The 19,573-nt window shown below is 37.3% G+C and overlaps 1 protein-coding gene across 1 annotated transcript in view; it reads right to left on the bottom strand.

The window, feature by feature from the left end:
- CACNA1E (calcium voltage-gated channel subunit alpha1 E) overlaps window positions 1–19,573 on the bottom strand; it is a 519,663-nt gene that overhangs the window by 74,038 nt on the left and 426,052 nt on the right. The window contains exons 25-27 of the mRNA XM_053693950.1: window positions 17,826–17,837; window positions 17,352–17,448; window positions 3,080–3,240 (exon numbers count right to left, since the gene is read on the bottom strand). Coding sequence (XP_053549925.1) covers window positions 3,080–3,240; window positions 17,352–17,448; window positions 17,826–17,837 — 270 coding nt within the window. The remainder of the gene's footprint in view (window positions 1–3,079; window positions 3,241–17,351; window positions 17,449–17,825; window positions 17,838–19,573) is intronic.

The raw sequence follows: 19,573 nt of genomic DNA, 5'->3' as shown, positions 1-19,573 counted from the left end.
TGCCGTTACACTAAGGAAACGGCACATTAGGATCACACCATACCGCTATAGTGCAGGCACAGCTGTAAGGACAGTATACGGCAGTTATGGCAGTACATCTGGTGCCGTTACACTAAGGAAACGGCACATTAGGATCACACCATACCGCTATAGTGCAGGCACAGCAGTAAGGACAGTATACGGCAGTTATGGCAGTACATCTGGTGCCGTTACACTAAGGAAACGGCACATTAGGATCACACCATACCACTATAGTGCAGGCACAGCAGTAAGGACAGTATACGGCAGTTATGGAAGTACATCTGGTGCCGTTACACTAAGGAAACGGCACATTAGGATCACACCATACCGCTATAGTACAGGCACAGCAGTAAGGACAGTATACGGCAGTTATGGCAGTACATCTGGTGCCGTTACACTAAGGAAACGGCACATTAGGATCACACCATACCGCTATAGTGCAGGCACAGCTGTTAGGACAGTATACGGCAGTTATGGCAGTACATCTGGTGCTGTTACACTAAGGATACTGCACATTAGCACCACACCAAACCGCTATCTATCTTGACTTGCAGGCAACAGGTGTGAGGACCGATCACAGCAGGCACGGGCTGCCATTTAGCTGTGTATTTTAACAATGTTTCACCACATAGCCGGAGATTACACTTGCAGGTGTTTTATTATAGCGCATCTGCTCTTTTTGAGTAGAAACTTGTCCCATATTCATAAAGCAGTACCTCTCTGTTCCTGTTTGAATTTATTTCAAGAATGCCTAATTATGGGGAAAAGAATGTACTTTTTTGATGCTGAATCACAGCATTTACTTACTGTCTTTAAATGACAAAAGACTTCCCAGGCTTTGTTATTCGAAAGTTGCCAATACCTAGAAATCTGTTTTTGTAATACACACATAATGAGAGAGTGCTGGGCAAAAATACCTGATTTTTCTTATATATTTTTTAATTAGTTTTTTGTATCAATGCCGCACGCTTCTATTTACTCTTATGGTGCAAATGGTCAATATTTTTTCATTTATATATATATTTTAATTTTACACACACATCCTACTTGAGGGCCACAGAAAACTGCTGGCTCGGAACAGGAAACAGCTTGTTAGCCAATCAGCAGCACAGTCGCCCAACCTCGCCAGTCACCGGCGATGTCCAGTAAAACATGTAAGTTTTACACTACAATGTACCTTTAATTAATACAGACTTCACATATAGTTGTTAGTCGATATTAAATCAAAGTTCTGTAAATTCTAATTTAACTCAGTGCCTGTACCCTGAGTAAACCCTATGGGGCATATTTATCAAAGTGCAAGCGGACATGATACAATGTAGCGTATTATGTCCGCTGCATACGCTGTCGGCATTTATCATTGCACAAGCAGTTCACCAGAATTGCTTGTGCAATACTGCCTTCTGCAGATTCGCAGCCAACCGGCCGCTAGCAGGGGGTGTTAATCAACCCGATCATTGCACAAGCAGTTCTGTACACTAGCAGGGGGTGTCAAATACGGACAAGTTATGGAACAGCGTTCTTCAGGCTTGCCGGAAACAAGGGGCATCAAGCTCCATTCAGAGCTTGATAATTTGGCCCCTACAGGGGCGATTTATCATGACCCAAATGGGGCCAAATACATCTGTTTCTGCGCAAGGCTCACCGGAACAAGGAGTTAAGAAGCAGCGGTCGCTGCTCCTTAACTCGTCCACTTCCTCTGAATCGGCAGACAACAATTCACCCGATCGCATAAGATCGGGTTGATTGACACCCCCTGCCAGCAGCCAGAACTGCTTGTGCAATGATAAATACAGACAGTGTATGCTGTCGGCACTTATCGATGTCTGGCGGACATGATCTCTACAGCGGATCATGTCCGCCAGACACATGATAAATCGGCCCCTATGAGTAAAATTGTACAATAAAAATGATTGATCTTTAACTTAACAAGCATCAAATATGTCAGCTTTTCTCTAGAAGAAATTGAACTAGATCTACAATTAATTTTAAAAAATCAAATTCCCCTTTTCTCAAACTACTCAAACTTTCCAAAAAGATAGGTGATATATTTTTTTAACGGTTCACAAAAAAAGGCACTACTAGTAGTCAGATTTGAAATCAAATCTATTAATAGTTATGCAAAATCTAACCTTATTCCATTTCATTAGTAGGAGTATTTAGTATTCCAGTGATCTGATTTTAGGCTGATGGTGGCTAATTGATTAAAAATTACAAAAGCTGGTGTTCACATTGCTAGGAAGAATTGCGATCACAAGAGTGCGCTTCCATAGGCCCCAAAGAGACGGCATCAGAACATCTCGCTGCAAATGGGGTAAGTAGCGCATCGATGACAGCATATTTTTATATATATATATATATATATATATATATATATGATATATATTATATTTTAAAATTTATATAAATAAGCAGATACTTATATATTTACTGGGAACACAGTTCCCATATACTGCAATGGAAAGGCACTGTTTTTTTTCTAACACCCCACTCCCACCAACTTCAGACCCAAAAAACTGCCTAGAGCAGTTGTTATTTTATATTTAAAAAAAAGCTACATGTATTATATATTTTGAGGGCATTTGAGGCACTTTTAGAAAATTAACTAGAGATCGTTGTAGCAATAACCAGGCACTTAAAAAAAAATGTGTTTAGCAAAATATTCTAAAAATTCTTTTTAAATGTATTTAACACACCCCTTCTCTATTCTTTTTAAGCCTTTCATTAATTGAATATAAAGACTGCATGTATTATTTAACCACAATCGTATTGTAGTGAACACATATATCATATATTTTATGAGATAACCAACTAAATTACCACCCATAATTTATCTGTCTAAGATACTAATTCTTTGGTAAAATATTGCATTGTCTATGGCCAATGATTATTGTGGAACCATTAATATCCTAGTGTCTCTGTCCTTGTCCAGCAACAGACAACCTTAAAGAATGATTCAATGATTTTAGCATTATGTATATGAATTTCCCTCGTCATCTCTGATTACGCTGAAGACTTAGAACATGTCCCCAGAGACACATTAATTCTCCAGACGTACATGCATTCTTTTTCCGTGTCCTTAGAACTGTCCGTGCAGTAGAAGAATTTGCCCTTGAAGAGTTGAACAGCGATGACGGCAAATATGAACATGAAAAGTTTATAAACGATGAGGATATTAAAGACGTTCTTCAAAGAATTAACCACGCAATCGAAGACTGCCTAGGGAAAAGGTACAGAGGTTTAGGTTTCACAAACAAATACAATTGCTAGTAATAGTATTACAATCATGGAAAGTTAACCCCTCGGTGGTCGAAGAGGGCTTCAATGTATTGCGATACAATGTGTCAATATGATGTGCCCCCCACAATACACTCAAAAGACCAATTATTTTGAAAGGAAAAACTATGCATACGAAAATTACAGTGATTTTAAAGTGAATGTAAATTTGAATGAATAAGTGCACGTTTTTTTTAAAAGCTATTAAAAACAGGGACACTTTCATTCATTAAAATTTACAATGAAGCGTTTTTTAAAAAATACCTTTTTCCTTAGGAAACCCAGACCGGCGATCTTCCTGCCGCTTCTCCTGATGTACTTAACAAACATATCAAGGACAAAACCGGCTTCCTTCAATCACTGCGTGGCCTCACAAACTGGACCCCTTGGGGTGCTCGCAACGATTGGAGGTAGCCGTTTTTGTCATTGCGGTGCTACGTACAGAGGAGCTGCGGGCGGAAGATTGCCAGTCTGGTTTCAATGTAAATTTTAATGAATGAAAGTCCCCCTGTTTATAATAGTATTTTTTAAAAACCGGGCATTTATTCATTCAAATTTACATTTACCTTAAGGTACAGTGCACTAAATACAGTGTAATTTGATTTGTATTAAGCATAATATTCAAGTTTTAAAACACGCCGGTTTCTCCCTCTGCCCTCCATTGCGTACTATTACTTAGCTCTCATTATTTGAATGGGAGACCGCTCGCTACTTGCAGGGACAGAGACTTTTTTTTAATAGAATTTCATGAGGGCTGTCCCTGCCAGTGATGGTGAAAACCACTTCTAGACTTGCAAACTTTATATATAGAATCGTCCCCTATGTGCTTTTGCATTGTCTTTTTATTATGCACTTCAGCTTGTTGATTATACAATTCTACAGTTTTTGATGGTCTTTAAAAAGGGACATAACAACACACCTTTTAAACACCAGATATTTCTGTTGCTTTGCAGTAGGATAATATACCAGTGGATTGAGAATGTTTTTAGAACAGATTAAAGGGACACTGTACCCAAAAAATTTCTTTAGTAATTCAGAAGGAACATGCAATTTTAAGCAACTTTCTAATTTACTCCTATTATTAATTTCTTTCATGTAATTAACAAGAGTCCATGAGCTAGTGACGTATGGGATATACATTCCTACCAGGAGGGGCAAAGTTTCCCAAACCTTAAAATGCCTATAAATACACCCCTCACCACACCCACAAATCAGTTTTACAAACTTTGCCTCCAAGGGAGGTGGTGAAGTAAGTTTGTGCTAGATTCTACGTTGATATGCGCTCCGCAGCAAGTTGGAGCCCGGTTTTCCTCTCAGCGTGCAGTGAATGTCAGAGGGATGTGAAGAGAGTGTTGCCTATTGAATGCAGTGATCTCCTTCTACGGGGTCTATTTCATAAGGTTCTCTGTTATCGGTCGTAGAGATTCATCTCTTACCTCCCTTTTCAGATCGACGATATACTCTTATATTTACCATTACCTCTACTGATTCTCGTTTCAGTACTGGTTTGGCTTTCTACAAACATGTAGATGAGTGTCCTGGGGTAAGTAAGTCTTATTTTCTGTGACACTCTAAGCTATGGTTGGGCACTTTATTTATAAAGTTCTAAATATATGTATTCAAACATTTATTTGCCTTGACTCAGAATGTTCAACTTTCCTTATTTTCAGACAGTCAGTTTCATATTTGGGATTATGCATTGAATTATCATATTTTTCTTACCTCAAAAATTTGACTTTTTTCCCTGTGGGCTGTTAGGCTCGCGGGGGCTGAAAATGCTTCATTTTATTGCGTCATTCTTGGCGCGGACTTTTTTGGCGCAAAAATTCTTTTCCGTTTCCGGCGTCATACGTGTCGCCGGAAGTTGCGTCGTTTTTTGACGTTATTTTGCGCCAAAAATGTCGGCGTTCCGGATGTGGCGTCATTTTTGGCGCCAAAAGCATTTAGGCGCCAAATAATGTGGGCGTCTTATTTGGCGCTAAAAAATATGGGCGTCGCTTTTGTCTCCACATTATTTCAGTCTCATTTTTCATTTGCTTCTGGTTGCTAGAAGCTTGATATTTGGCATTCTTTCCCATTCCTGAAACTGTCTTATAAGGAATTTGATCTATTTTGCTTTATATGTTGTTTTTTCTCTTACATATTGCAAGATGTCTCACGTTGCATCTGAGCCAGAAGATACTACAGGAAAATCACTGCCTGCTGGATCTACCAAAGCTAAGTGTATCTGCTGTAAACTTTTGGTAGCTATTCCTCCAGCTGTTGTTTGTAATAATTGTCATGACAAACTTGTTAAAGCAGATAATATTTCCTTTAGTAATGTACCATTGCCTGTTGCAGTTCCCTCAACATCTAAGGTGCAGAATGTTCCTGATAACATAAGAGATTTTGTTTCTGAATCTATAAAGAAGGCTTTGTCTGTTATTTCTCCTTCTAGTAAACGTAAAAAGTCTTTTAAATCTTCTCTCTCTACAGATGAATTTTTAAATGAACACCATCATTCTGATTCTTTGGACTCTTCTGGTTCAGAGGATTCTATCTCAGAGATTGATGCTGATAAATCTTCATATTTATTTAAGATGGAATTTATTCGCTCTTTACTTAAAGAAGTACTAATTGCTTTAGAAATAGAGGATTCTAGTCCTCTTGATACTAATTCTATACGTTTGGATAAGGTTTTTAAAGCTCCTGCGGTTATTCCAGAAGTTTTTCCTGTTCCTAATGCTATTTCTGCAGTAATTTCCAAAGAATGGGATAAATTGGGTAATTCATTTACTCCTTCTAAACGTTTTAAGCAATTATATCCTGTTCCGCCTGACAGGTTAGAATTTTGGGACAAAATCCCTAAAGTTGATGGGGCTATTTCTACCCTTGCTAAACGTACTACCATTCCTACGTCAGATGGTACCTCGTTTAAGGATCCTTTAGATAGAAAAATTGAATCTTTTCTAAGAAAAGCTTATCTGTGTTCAGGTAATCTTCTTAGACCTGCTATATCATTGGCTGATGTTGCTGCAGCTTCAACTTTTTGGTTGGAAACTCTAGCGCAACAAGTAACAAATCGTGATTCTCATGATATTATTATTCTTCTCCAGCATGCTAATAATTTTATCTGTGATGCCATTTTTGATATTATTAGAGTTGATGTTAGGTTTATGTCTCTGGCTATCTTAGCCAGAAGAGCTTTATGGCTTAAGACTTGGAATGCTGATATGGCTTCTAAATCAACTCTACTTTCCATTTCTTTCCAGGGAAACAAATTATTTGGTTCTCAGTTGGATTCTATTATTTCAACTGTTACTGGTGGGAAAGGAACTTTTTTACCACAGGATAAAAAATCTAAAGGTAAAAACAGGGCTAACAATCGTTTTCGTTCCTTTCGTTTCAACAAAGAACAAAAGCCTGATCCTTCGTCCTCAGGAGCAGTTTCAGTTTGGAAACCATCTCCAGTCTGGAATAAATCCAAGCCTGCTAGAAAGGCAAAGCCTGCTTCTAAGTTCACATGAAGGTACGGCCCTCATTCCAGTTCAGCTGGTAGGGGGCAGGTTACGTTTTTTCAAAGAAATTTGGATCAATTCTGTTCACAATCTTTGGATTCAGAACATTGTTTCAGAAGGGTACAGAATTGGTTTCAAGATGAGACCTCCTGCAAAGAGATTTTTTCTTTCCCGTGTCCCAGTAAATCCAGTGAAAGCTCAAGCATTTCTGAATTGTGTTTCAGATCTAGAGTTGGCTGGAGTAATTATGCCAGTTCCAGTTCCGGAACAGGGGATGGGGTTTTATTCAAATCTCTTCATTGTACCAAAGAAGGAGAATTCCTTCAGACCAGTTCTGGATCTAAAATTATTGAATCGTTATGTAAGGATACCAACGTTCAAGATGGTAACTGTAAGGACTATATTGCCTTTTGTTCAGCAAGGGAATTATATGTCCACAATAGATTTACAGGATGCATATCTGCATATTCCGATTCATCCAGATCATTATCAGTTCCTGAGATTCTCTTTTCTAGACAAGCATTACCAATTTGTGGCTCTACCGTTTGGCCTTGCTACAGCTCCAAGAATTTTCACAAAGATTCTCGGTGCCCTTCTGTCTGTAATCAGAGAACAGGGTATTGTGGTATTTCCTTATTTGGACGATATCTTGGTACTTGCTCAGTCTTTACATTTAGCAGAGTCTCATACGAATCGACTTGTGTTGTTTCTTCAAGATCATGGTTGGAGGATCAATTTACCAAAAAGTTCTTTGATTCCTCAAACAAGGGTAACCTTTCTGGGTTTCCAGATAGATTCAGTGTCCATGACTCTGTCTTTAACAGACAAGAGACGTCTAAAATTGATTACAGCTTGTCGAAACCTTCAGTCTCAATCATTCCCTTCGGTAGCCTTATGCATGGAAATTCTAGTTCTTATGACTGCTGCATCGGACGCGATCCCCTTTGCTCGTTTTCACATGCGACCTCTTCAGCTCTGTATGCTGAACCAATGGTGCAGGGATTACACGAAGATATATCAATTAATATCTTTAAAACCGATTGTTCGACACTCTCTAACGTGGTGGACAGATCACCATCGTTTAATTCAGGGGGCTTCTTTTGTTCTTCCGACCTGGACTGTAATTTCAAGAGATGCAAGTCTCACAGGTTGGGGAGCTGTGTGGGGATCTCTGACGGCACAAGGAGTTTGGGAATCTCAGGAGGTGAGATTACCGATCAATATTTTGGAACTCCGTGCAATTTTCAGAGCTCTTCAGTTTTGGCCTCTTCTGAAGAGAGAATCGTTCATTTGTTTTCAGACAGACAATGTCACAACTGTGGCATACATCAATCATCAAGGAGGGACTCACAGTCCTCTGGCTATGAAAGAAGTATCTCGAATTTTGGTTTGGGCGGAATCCAGCTCCTGTCTAATCTCTGCGGTTCATATCCCAGGTGTAGACAATTGGGAAGCGGATTATCTCAGTCGCCAAACGTTGCATCCGGGCGAATGGTCTCTTCACCCAGAGGTATTTCTTCAGATTGTTCAAATGTGGGGGCTCCCAGAGATAGATCTGATGGCCTCTCATCTAAACAAGAAACTTCCCAGGTATCTGTCCAGATCCCGGGATCCTCAGGCGGAGGCAGTGGATGCATTATCACTTCCTTGGAAGTATCATCCTGCCTATATCTTTCCGCCTCTAGTTCTTCTTCCAAGAGTAATCTCCAAGATTCTGAGGGAATGCTCGTTTGTTCTGCTAATAGCTCCGGCATGGCCTCACAGGTTTTGGTATGCGGATCTTGTCCGGATGGCATCTTGCCAACCATGGACTCTTCCGTTAAGACCAGACCTTCTGTCGCAAGGTCCTTTTTTCCATCCGGATCTGAAATCCTTAAATTTAAAGGTATGGAGATTGAACGCTTGATTCTTGGTCAAAGAGGTTTCTCTGACTCCGTGATTAATACTATGTTACAGGCTCGTAAATCTGTATCTCGAGAGATATATTATAGAGTCTGGAAGACTTATATTTCTTGGTGTCTTTCTCATCATTTTTCTTGGCATTCTTTTAGAATACCGAGAATTTTACAGTTTCTTCAGGATGGTTTAGATAAGGGTTTGTCCGCAAGTTCTTTGAAAGGACAAATCTCCGCTCTTTCTGTTCTTTTTCACAGAAAGATTGCTATTCTTCCTGATATTCATTGTTTTGTACAAGCTTTGGTTCGTATAAAACCTGTCATTAAGTCAATTTCTCCTCCATGGAGTTTGAATTTGGTTCTGGGAGCTCTTCAAGCTCCTCCGTTTGAACCTATGCATTCATTGGACATTAAATTACTTTCTTGGAAAGTTTTGTTCCTTTTGGCCATCTCTTCTGCTAGAAGAGTTTCTGAATTATCTGCTCTTTCTTGTGAGTCTCCTTTTCTGATTTTTCATCAGGATAAGGCGGTGTTGCGAACTTCTTTTGAATTTTTACCTAAAGTTGTGAATTCCAACAACATTAGTAGAGAAATTGTGGTTCCTTCATTATGTCCTAATCCTAAGAATTCTAAGGAGAAATCGTTGCATTCTTTGGATGTTGTTAGAGCTTTGAAATATTATGTTGAAGCTACGAAATCTTTCCGTAAGACTTCTAGTCTATTTGTTATCTTTTCCGGTTCTAGGAAAGGCCAGAAAGCTTCTGCCATTTCTTTGGCATCTTGGTTGAAATCTTTAATTCATCTTGCCTATGTTGAGTCGGGTAAAATTCCGCCTCAGAGAATTACAGCTCATTCTACTAGGTCAGTATCTACTTCCTGGGCGTTTAGGAATGAAGCTTCGGTTGACCAGATCTGCAAAGCAGCAACTTGGTCCTCTTTGCATACTTTTACTAAATTCTACCATTTTGATGTATTTTCTTCTTCTGAAGCAGTTTTTGGTAGAAAAGTTCTTCAGGCAGCGGTTTCAGTTTGAATCTTCTGCTTATGTTTTTCGTTAAACTTTATTTTGGGTGTGGATTATTTTCAGCAGGAATTGGCTGTCTTTATTTTATCCCTCCCTCTCTAGTGACTCTTGTGTGGAAAGATCCACATCTTGGGTAGTCATTATCCCATACGTCACTAGCTCATGGACTCTTGTTAATTACATGAAAGAAAACATAATTTATGTAAGAACTTACCTGATAAATTCATTTCTTTCATATTAACAAGAGTCCATGAGGCCCACCCTTTTTTGTGGTGGTTATGATTTTTTTGTATAAAGCACAATTATTCCAATTCCTTATTTTATATGCTTCGCACTTTTTTTCTTATCACCCCACTTCTTGGCTATTCGTTAAACTGATTTGTGGGTGTGATGAGGGGTGTATTTATAGGCATTTTAAGGTTTGGGAAACTTTGCCCCTCCTGGTAGGAATGTATATCCCATACGTCACTAGCTCATGGACTCTTGTTAATATGAAAGAAATGAATTTATCAGGTAAGTTCTTACATAAATTATGTTTTTTCTTTGTTCTCTTGCTATCTTTATTTGAAAAAGAAGACATCTAAGCTTTTTTTGGGTTCAGTACTCTGGACAGCACTTTTTTATTGGTGAATGAATTTATCCACCAATCAGCAAGGACAACCCAGGTTGTTCACCAAAAATGGGCCGGCATCTAAACTTAGATTTTTGCATTTCAAATAAAGATACCAAGAGAATGAAGAAAATTTGATAAAAGGAGTAAATTAGGAAGTTGCTTAAAATGTCATGCTCAATCTGAATTACTAAAGAAAAAATTTGGGTACAGTGTCCCTTTAACGTCTAGTTCTCTGTAATTGTTTTTCAATGTTCAAACTCCACCCACAATGTAGTTAATTGGAGGAGTCAATCCTGAATTATTGCTGGACTAGACACAACCACGGACTAGATACAGTTAGTCTGTATCATTTTGTTAACAAAACCAGTATTGTATTACAGTTCCTTATCTGATAATCTCTTCTTAGGCCAACTATAGAAAGAAAGATAGCAGGGTTTGGCTTGTGAAGTCTGCTAAGTGCTCTTCCAATTCTCAGCATTTTAAATATCCAAATTTTCCAGATTACATTTACATGGAAGGGTTAAATAAATAAAGTATTGCAAATTTCTTTTAATCTACTCATAATTAACCATTTTATGGAAGAGTCTGAAAGTGTTTACTGTTCCGTTAAGGCAAAATTCCACTATCACACCTCATACTCAGTTTAATATAATACTCTGGCTTTTGATTCATTAGACTTGTATTTGATTTCATGTTTAAAAATATCCCTAAATACATTTATCATCGGTCTCCATTTTATTCCACTGAGAAAAATAAGGCAGATTCTTTTTTTCATTGCAAATTCTGATACTTTAGACACTTTGATGATTAATCTTAGTAGAATAAGTTATCTGAGGCATCAAAGCAGAGTTAGATAGAAACCTTTGATGAATATACTTGTTAATGTCATTCTATTCCATAGGGCATTTTTTTTCAAGCTGTGAGATTTTAAGATTCTTTCATAAATCATCTCAAACAATTTAAGGTTACTAATGAGTTCAAATATAAGATTAAACCCCTGATTTTCACTCCAGTCCACAAGCTATTCCAATATATTTTATTAGCCGTGTTTTAAAGTATTTAAAGGGACAGTCAAGTCCAAAAAAAACCTTTCACGTTTTAAATAGGGCATGTCATTTTAAACAACTTTCCAATTTACTTTTATAACCAATTTTGCTTTGTTCTTTTAGTATTCTTAGTTGAAAGTTAAACCTAGGAGGTTCACATGATAATTTCTAAGCCCTTGAAGGCAGCCACTTATCACATGCTATTTTTTTTGCTTTTCACAACAGGAGAGAGCTAGTTCATGTAAACCATAAAGATAACATTGTGATCATGCACGTGGAGTGTGGCAGACACTGCACTAATTGGCTAATATGCAAGTCAATAGATAATAAATAAATAGTCATGTGATCAGGGGGCAGTCTGCAGAGGCTTAGATACAAGGTAATCACAGAGGTAAAAAGTGTATTAATATAACTGTGTTGGTTGTGCAAATCTGGGGAATGGGTAATAAAGGGATTATCTATCTTTTTAAACAATAAAAATTCTGGCGTTGACTGTTCCTTTAAAGGGACATGAAACCCAATTTTTTTCTTTCATGATTCATATGGAGAATACAATTTTAAAAAAGTTTCCATTTTACTTCTATTATTAAATTTGTGCTATTGCTAATGTATAAAATTGTTGCAAACGGATGCTATTTAGTACGGCAGAGATGTGCACATTCCTGAATTTGCCTTCCAGTTTTTCAACAAAGTATAACAAGAAAACAAAGCAAATTTGATAATAGAAGTAAATTGGAAAGTTGTTTAAAATTGTCTCTGAATCATGACAGAAAATGTTGGGGTTTTATGTCCCTTTAAAGGGGTATAAAACATCCTGGGCTAGTTTATGACCTAGGCTAGATTACCATTTGCTTGTGAGTTATACATTATTTTTTAATCTGCCCGTTCAATCTGGTATAACAAGTTGTTGGTTACGTTGTTTAAGCAAAAAATGTTAAAGGAATGTGAAACCCCCAAAATATTATTTCATGATTTAGATAGAGCATGCAATTTTAAATAATGTTCTAGTTTACTTCTTTTATCAAATTATCTTCATTCTTTTTGTATCTTTTGTTGAAAAGCATGGACTTAAGTTCAGGAGTATGCACGTGTCTGGTGCGCTATACGGCTGCAGTTTCCAAAAATGTTATGCAATTGCAAGAGCACTAGATGGCAGCACTATTTCCTGCCATGTAGTGTTCCAGACACCGTCCTAGGTATCTCTTCAACAAAGAATTCCATGGGAATTAATCACATTTGATAATAGAAGTAAATTGGTATATAAGCTTTTGCTCTTGAGATTGATGAACCCAGTAAAAAAATAATAATACAAATAATTTTGTGCTGCTTCTGGCTTGTAGCAGTTGCATAATCTACTGGTTTAACTTTATTTAAAAACATTTTTAGAGAAAGTCTGGTAAGCATATGTTGTTTCAAGCTGGGTCTGCCCCCTGTCCCTCCCACATCTTCCACTGCAAATGTTCTCCAGGGACTGCCCCTGCTCTACTCACAACACCCCCTGACACCGCCCAACCCTTCCCATGACAACTGCGGTCCCGCTCATGGCATACCCACAGCCCCGACACTCATGATGCACCCCGGTACACACCGGTTATTCAACACTTACAAGTCACCCTCACCTCCTTGTTCCAGAAAGCCTCTAGAATGTTGGGAGGTATGAAACTGTTATAGTTTATAAGTGGGATTAAAAGGGACAGTCTACTTGAAAATGATAGATAATTCCTTTATTACCCATTCCCCAGTTTTGTATAACCTACACTGTTATATTAATACACTTTTTACCTCTGTGATTATCTTGTATCTAAGCCTCTGCAGTCTGTCCCCTTATTTCAGTTCTTTTATCAGTGTTGACTCATAAATAACTCCACTGGAGTGAGCACGTTACCTATATGACACACGTGAACTAGCGTTGTCTAGCTGTGAAAAACTGTCAAATGCACTGAGATAAGAGGTGGCCTTGAATGGCTTACAAATCAGTTTATGAGCCTACCTAGGTTTAGCTTTCAACAAAGAGAACAAAACAAATTTGATGATAAAAGTAAATTGTAAACTTAAAATTCCATGCTCTATCTGAATAATGAAAGTTTAATTTTGACTTGACTGTCCCTTTAAGCTACATTTTTACCTTTTTTTAAATTAAATTAGGAAACAGTTGTGTTTATTAACACGTGAAATGATATCCTTTGTTTAAGAGGCAGCAATGCACTACTGGGAGCCAATGACAAGAAGCATATATGTGCAGCCACAAATCAGCAGCTAGCTTATAGCACTGCATTTTTGCTCCTGAGCATACCTAGGTATATTTTCCAACAAAGGATACCAAGAAAAAACAGCAGATTTGATAATAGAAGTCAATTGGAAAGTTGTTTGCTGTGTCTGAATCATGAAAGTTTATTTTTACCTTTAATGTAAATGGATCATTTCTGGACATGAACAATGAAAAGTTCCTTTTCTACAAGTTCTTTCTATGGTTTTGCCGCTGCCGCAGCTTTGTTGGGCATCTTGCACAAGTGGTTGTTTGATTGAGGAAGATTATGGTTGGCAGGAGTCAGATAATAAAAAGGGTGTGGGCTTTATTGCTCCGGTGGCTATAGGGTAGGGCAAGCCTAGGGGTTGTTCAAATTCTCTGGTTTATTGTCTGTTTTTAACATTTTGTTTTTTTACAAGTGGGCTACTATTTTTTTTTATATTTTTGTATATGATGAACCTAAATAAAGAAATGTTTTAAAGAAGACAGAGTGCTGTTTCCTGTGGCATAGTTAAGCTTTGCACAGTCCATATAAACAGCAGAATTTCTACTAGTCCAGATGATTTAGTTTGTGTGTGTATTTGTGTATGTATGTGTGTGTGTTTATATATGTATGTGTTTATATATGTATGTGTATGTATATATGTGTGTGTATATGTGTGTGTGTTTATATATGTATGTGTATGTATATATGTGTGTGTATATGAGTTTGTGTGTGTGTGTGTATGTATATGTGTGTGTGTGTATATATGTGTGTGTGTATATATGTTTGTGTGTATATACGTGTGTGTGTTTATATATGTATGTGTATGTATATATGTGTGTGTATATGTGTGTGTGTTTATATATGTATGTGTATGTATATATGTGTGTGTATATGTGTGTGTGTTTATATATGTATGTGTATGTATATATGTGTGTGTATATGAGTTTGTGTGTGTGTGTATGTATATGTGTGTGTGTGTATATATGTGTGTGTGTATATATGTTTGTGTGTATATACGTGTGTGTGTTTATATATGTATGTGTATGTATATATGTGTGTGTATATGTGTGTGTGTTTATATATGTATGTGTATGTATATATGTGTGTGTATATGAGTTTGTGTGTGTATATATATATGTATGTGTGTGGGTGTGTGTGTATGTATATGTGTGTGTGTGTATATATGTGTGTGTGTATATATGTGTGTGTGTGTATATGTGTGTGTGTTTATATATGTATGTGTATGTATATATGTGTGTGTATATGAGTTTGTGTGTGTGTGTGTGTGTATGTATATGTGTGTGTGTGTATATATGTGTGTGTGTATATATGTTTGTGTGTATATACGTGTGTGTGTTTATATATGTATGTGTATGTATATATGTGTGTGTATATGTGTGTGTGTTTATATATGTATGTGTATGTATATATGTGTGTGTATATGAGTTTGTGTGTGTGTGTGTGTGTGTGTGTATGGGTGTGTGTGTGTGTGTATGTATATGTGTGTGTGTTTATATATGTATGTGTATGTATATATGTGTGTGTATATGAGTTTGTGTGTGTGTGGGTGTGTGTTTATGAGTTTGTGTGTGTGTGGGTGTGTGTGTATGTATATGTGTGTGTGTGTATATATGTGTGTGTGTATATATGTGTGTGTGTATATATGTGTGTGTGTTTATATATGTATGTCTATGTATATATGTGTGTGTATATGAGTTTGTGTGTGTGTGTGTGTATGGGTGTGTGTGTGTGTGTGTATGTATATTTGTGTGTGTTTATATATGTATGTGTATGTATATGAGTTTGTGTGTGTGTGTGTGTATGGGTGTGTGTGTATGTATATGTGTGTGTGTTTATATATGTATGTGTATGTAATGTATGTGTATGTATATATATGTGTGTGTATATGAGTTTGTGTGTGTGTGGGTGTGTATATGTGTTTTTTTGTATGTGTATGGGTGTGTATATGTGTATGTATTTGTGTGTGTTTGTGTGTGATTGTGTATGTTTGTATATATACGTGTGTATATACCTGTGTGTATAAGTATGTGTATATGAGTTTGTGTATGTGTGTACGTGTGTGTATATGTACGTGTGTGTATATGTATGTGTATATGAGTTTGTGTATGTATGTATATGTACGTGTGTATGTACGTGTGTGTATATGTATGTGTGAATATGTATGTGTGTTTGTATGCGATTGTATATGTACGTGTGTGTATATGTATGTGTATATGAGTTTGTGTATGTATGTATATGTACGTGTGTATGTACGTGTGTGTATATGTATATGTATGTGTGAATATGTATGTGTGTATGTATGTGATTGTATATGTATTATTATTATTCTTTATTTATAAAGCGCCGACAGATTCCGCACCGCTGCCCATGGGTACAAGGATAACAGTACAGTGGAGAAACAATACGATAAGATACAAAATTTTACAGACAAATACAGGGGGAATTGAGGGCCCTATTCCCGTGGGAACTTACAATCTAGATGGGTAGGAGGATTGGAAACAGGAGGTGGGGACTGCAGAGGTAAGAATGATATTAGTGAGGAGATAGAGGGCAACTGTTAGTTAATTGAAGTTAGTTTGTTAATAAGTCGGGTGATAAGCTTCCCTGAACAGAAAGGTCTTTAGGGAACGTTTAAAGGAGGAGAGGTTAGGGGCAAGTCTGACATCTCGAGGAAGTGCGTTCCAGAGGGTTGGTGCAGCACGAGAGAAGTCCTGTAGTCTAGAATAAGAGGAGGTGATGGTAGAGGACGCAAGAAGCAGGTCGTTGTTGGATCTTAGGGGACGGGCAGGAGTATATTTGTTGATGAGTGAGGACAGGTAGGGTGGGGCAGCATTGGTGAGGGCTTTGTAGGTCAGGGTGAGAATTTTGAATTTAACTCTGTTGTGAATGGGGAGCCTGTGAAGGGACTCACAGAGAGGCGCAGCAGAAACAGAGCGTCGAGAGAGGTGGATTAGCCTGGCAGATGCATTTAGGACAGATTGGAGGGGAGAGAGGCGGGAGAGAGGAAGGCCAGTTAGTAAGTTGTTACAGTAGTCAAGTCGGGAAATTACCAGGGAGTGGATGAGCTGTTTGGTAGTTTCAGCACTCAGAAATGGGCGAATTTTGTAGATATTGCGTAGGTGGTTGCGTCAGGATGAAGAGAGCAGTTGGATGTGGGGAATAAAGGACAGATTTGAGTCAAGCGCGACTCTGAGGCAGCGGACTTGGGGTGATGGGGAGATAGTGGTGCCGCCAACAGTGATATAAAAATTAGAGACTGGAGTGGAGCTAGAGGGGGGAATTAGAAGTAGTTCGGTCTTGGACATATTTATTTTTAGGTGGTGAGAGGCCATCCAGGAGGAAATGCCAGAATAGCAGTCGCTGATGTGAGAGTTGACAGAAGGAGAGAGTGCAGGGGTGGAAAGGTAGATCTGGGTATCATCAGCATAGAGGTGATAGCTGTGTATATGTACGTGGGTGTGTACTTGTGTATGTGTGTATGTGATTAATGCCATTTTTACTGCCCTTTTAAAATAAACCACTTTGCTTTTCAGTGACGTGGCAATATCAATCCATTGCATAAACTAAGAACACACCACAAATGAATACGTATTGACTGAAAAAGGGGTTATTTCAATATCAGATAATCTATCCTATGTTCCTATTGAAACTTAGCTGTATTCTGAACATTATTTCCCCTCTAGTATTGTAGCATATAGTTATAAAATTGGTTCTTGGTCATTACCTTCAACTTTGGAAGTCGTTTAATAGTTTTCAGTGGCCGTAACACTCGCAGGACACGTAAAGATTTAATGGTTTTAATGTCCCGGCCTTTGTTAGTCCTAAGAGATAAACCACAAACAAATAAGCAATGCAAAGACATAGATAACAGAAGTGGAACTCAACGCATTAGAATTCCAAATAAGAAAACTGCCAGACCAATCTTCATTATATTGTGCATCCCCTTGTGAAATAAGGGACGTAGTTGGAATAGGAAAGCTCAGTGAAATGAAGAAAATAGTATAATGATAAGAGCAGAAGGGTTTGTTCTCTGTGACACATTTTTATGCAAAGTGGACACATGAGTATTTTGGTTGAATACATTGACATAATAAGAACACAAATGCGTAAATATAAATGTTTGCGAACAATGTCCTACAATAAAATACAACATTCCGAATGGCCTGACAGTTTCTACAAAATACAAGTTAATATTTACCCCAAAACATTCCTGTGTGTGATCCAAGATTTGACCAGCAAATTATCAGTATGTTGAGAAAAGAAAGGAAAGGTAGAAATAGTAAAGACAGTTAGAAATTGTGAATCCGTATACGTATAAATCGTACATCAGCGCTACGGAATTTGGCGGCGCTATACAAATAAATGATAATAATAATAATAAAAAAAAAACATTCTGTGTTATAGGGACACTATGACATTTGGAAAACAATAGAGGACATTTTATAATGGTCAAAACGACTACCTGGTCAGGATTTTCTATAAAAAACATGTTTTAAGAGGGCTTTATCGTGCTGACATTGCAGCATTAGACAGTATAATTAGACCTTATTATTTTGTTACATCGATAATTGTTATGGAAACTCTAATCACTAAGCTAGGCTGATAGTGGCTGAATATTTTAAAATGGACAATAAATTTAAAAGTAGTTTCAGTAACTTTGTAAATATATTTTGATGTCTTCCTGGTCGACTTTAGTTATTCAATTCTTCTCTGTTATTAATCACTTTATTTAATCCAATCACCGCCCCTTTGGGGTTATTGGAGGATACAAAAACATAAGGCTAGGTTACAAGTGGAGCAGTAGTTTGTGCTCATGTTCGTGCGCTAAAACCGCTAGAATTATTTTTTTTTGCACTCTGTGATTCGCGCTTCTATTGCAAGTTGAAAGGGAAAAGTTTCCACTCTTGCGTTCGCAAAGTCGCGGTAACAAATAGACTTTGAGAAGTTGCAAATGCAAAATTGAATTCCCTCATGGGGGTCGATTTATAATGCACCGGATGTTGCTTCCGACCCACTCCGCTTCAGTTCCGCCTTAAGCGGAAGTTAAAAGGCAGCGGTCCTAAGAACGCTGCTCCTTAACTCGTCCGCCACCTCTGAGGTAGCGGACAGCAATCAGCACGATCGAATACGATCAGGTTGATTGACACCCCCTGAATCTGCAGGGGGCGGTATTGCACCAGCAGTTCACAAGAACTGCTGGTGCAATGATAAATGCCGACAGCGTATGCTGTTGGCATTTATCAATGTGCGGCAGACATGATTCGCTATAGCGGATCATGTCTGTCCGCACCTACATAAATAGACACAATAGATTTCAATGGAGCCGAAAAGTTGAAAAACCCTTACACACACAAGTTGCGCAAACACGCTCACAGTTATTTAAAAGCGCAACACAAGAAGATAATATTGCATATTTCATAATCCAATGTTTTGCAAATAGCAGAATATGTTCTATTTATTCTTAAAGAGATATTTAAATATATATCTGATGGATTTTTGCAAAACATATATATTTATACCGATATATATACATGATTATATATATATATATATATATATATATATATATATATATATATATATATATAGGTATAGATAAATACAGATATATAGAAGAATATCTATTTATAAATACATAGAACAGACTCCCCTATGTGAAGAACATTGGAATGGGAAATATTTACAGTACATACACAGTAGAACACTTTATTAAATATGAATATAGCATAAATATGATCTTTCATGTTTTCATCTACTTGAAAGCAAAGGGCTCCACTGCACTTATATATGTGTGTATATATTTGTGTACATATGTATTTATGTGTTTATATGTGTATATATGTCTGTAAATACATATATATATATATACACACATATAAATACAAAAAACATATGTACACACATATAAACATATATAAATACATACATATACATATTTAGACATGT

Source organism: Bombina bombina, chromosome 10 (genome assembly GCF_027579735.1).
Source record: "Bombina bombina isolate aBomBom1 chromosome 10, aBomBom1.pri, whole genome shotgun sequence".
Classification (NCBI taxonomy): domain Eukaryota; kingdom Metazoa; phylum Chordata; class Amphibia; order Anura; family Bombinatoridae; genus Bombina; species Bombina bombina.
The sequence above is the reverse complement of the archived record's forward strand: the minus strand, read 5'-3'. Positions and strand labels throughout refer to the sequence as shown.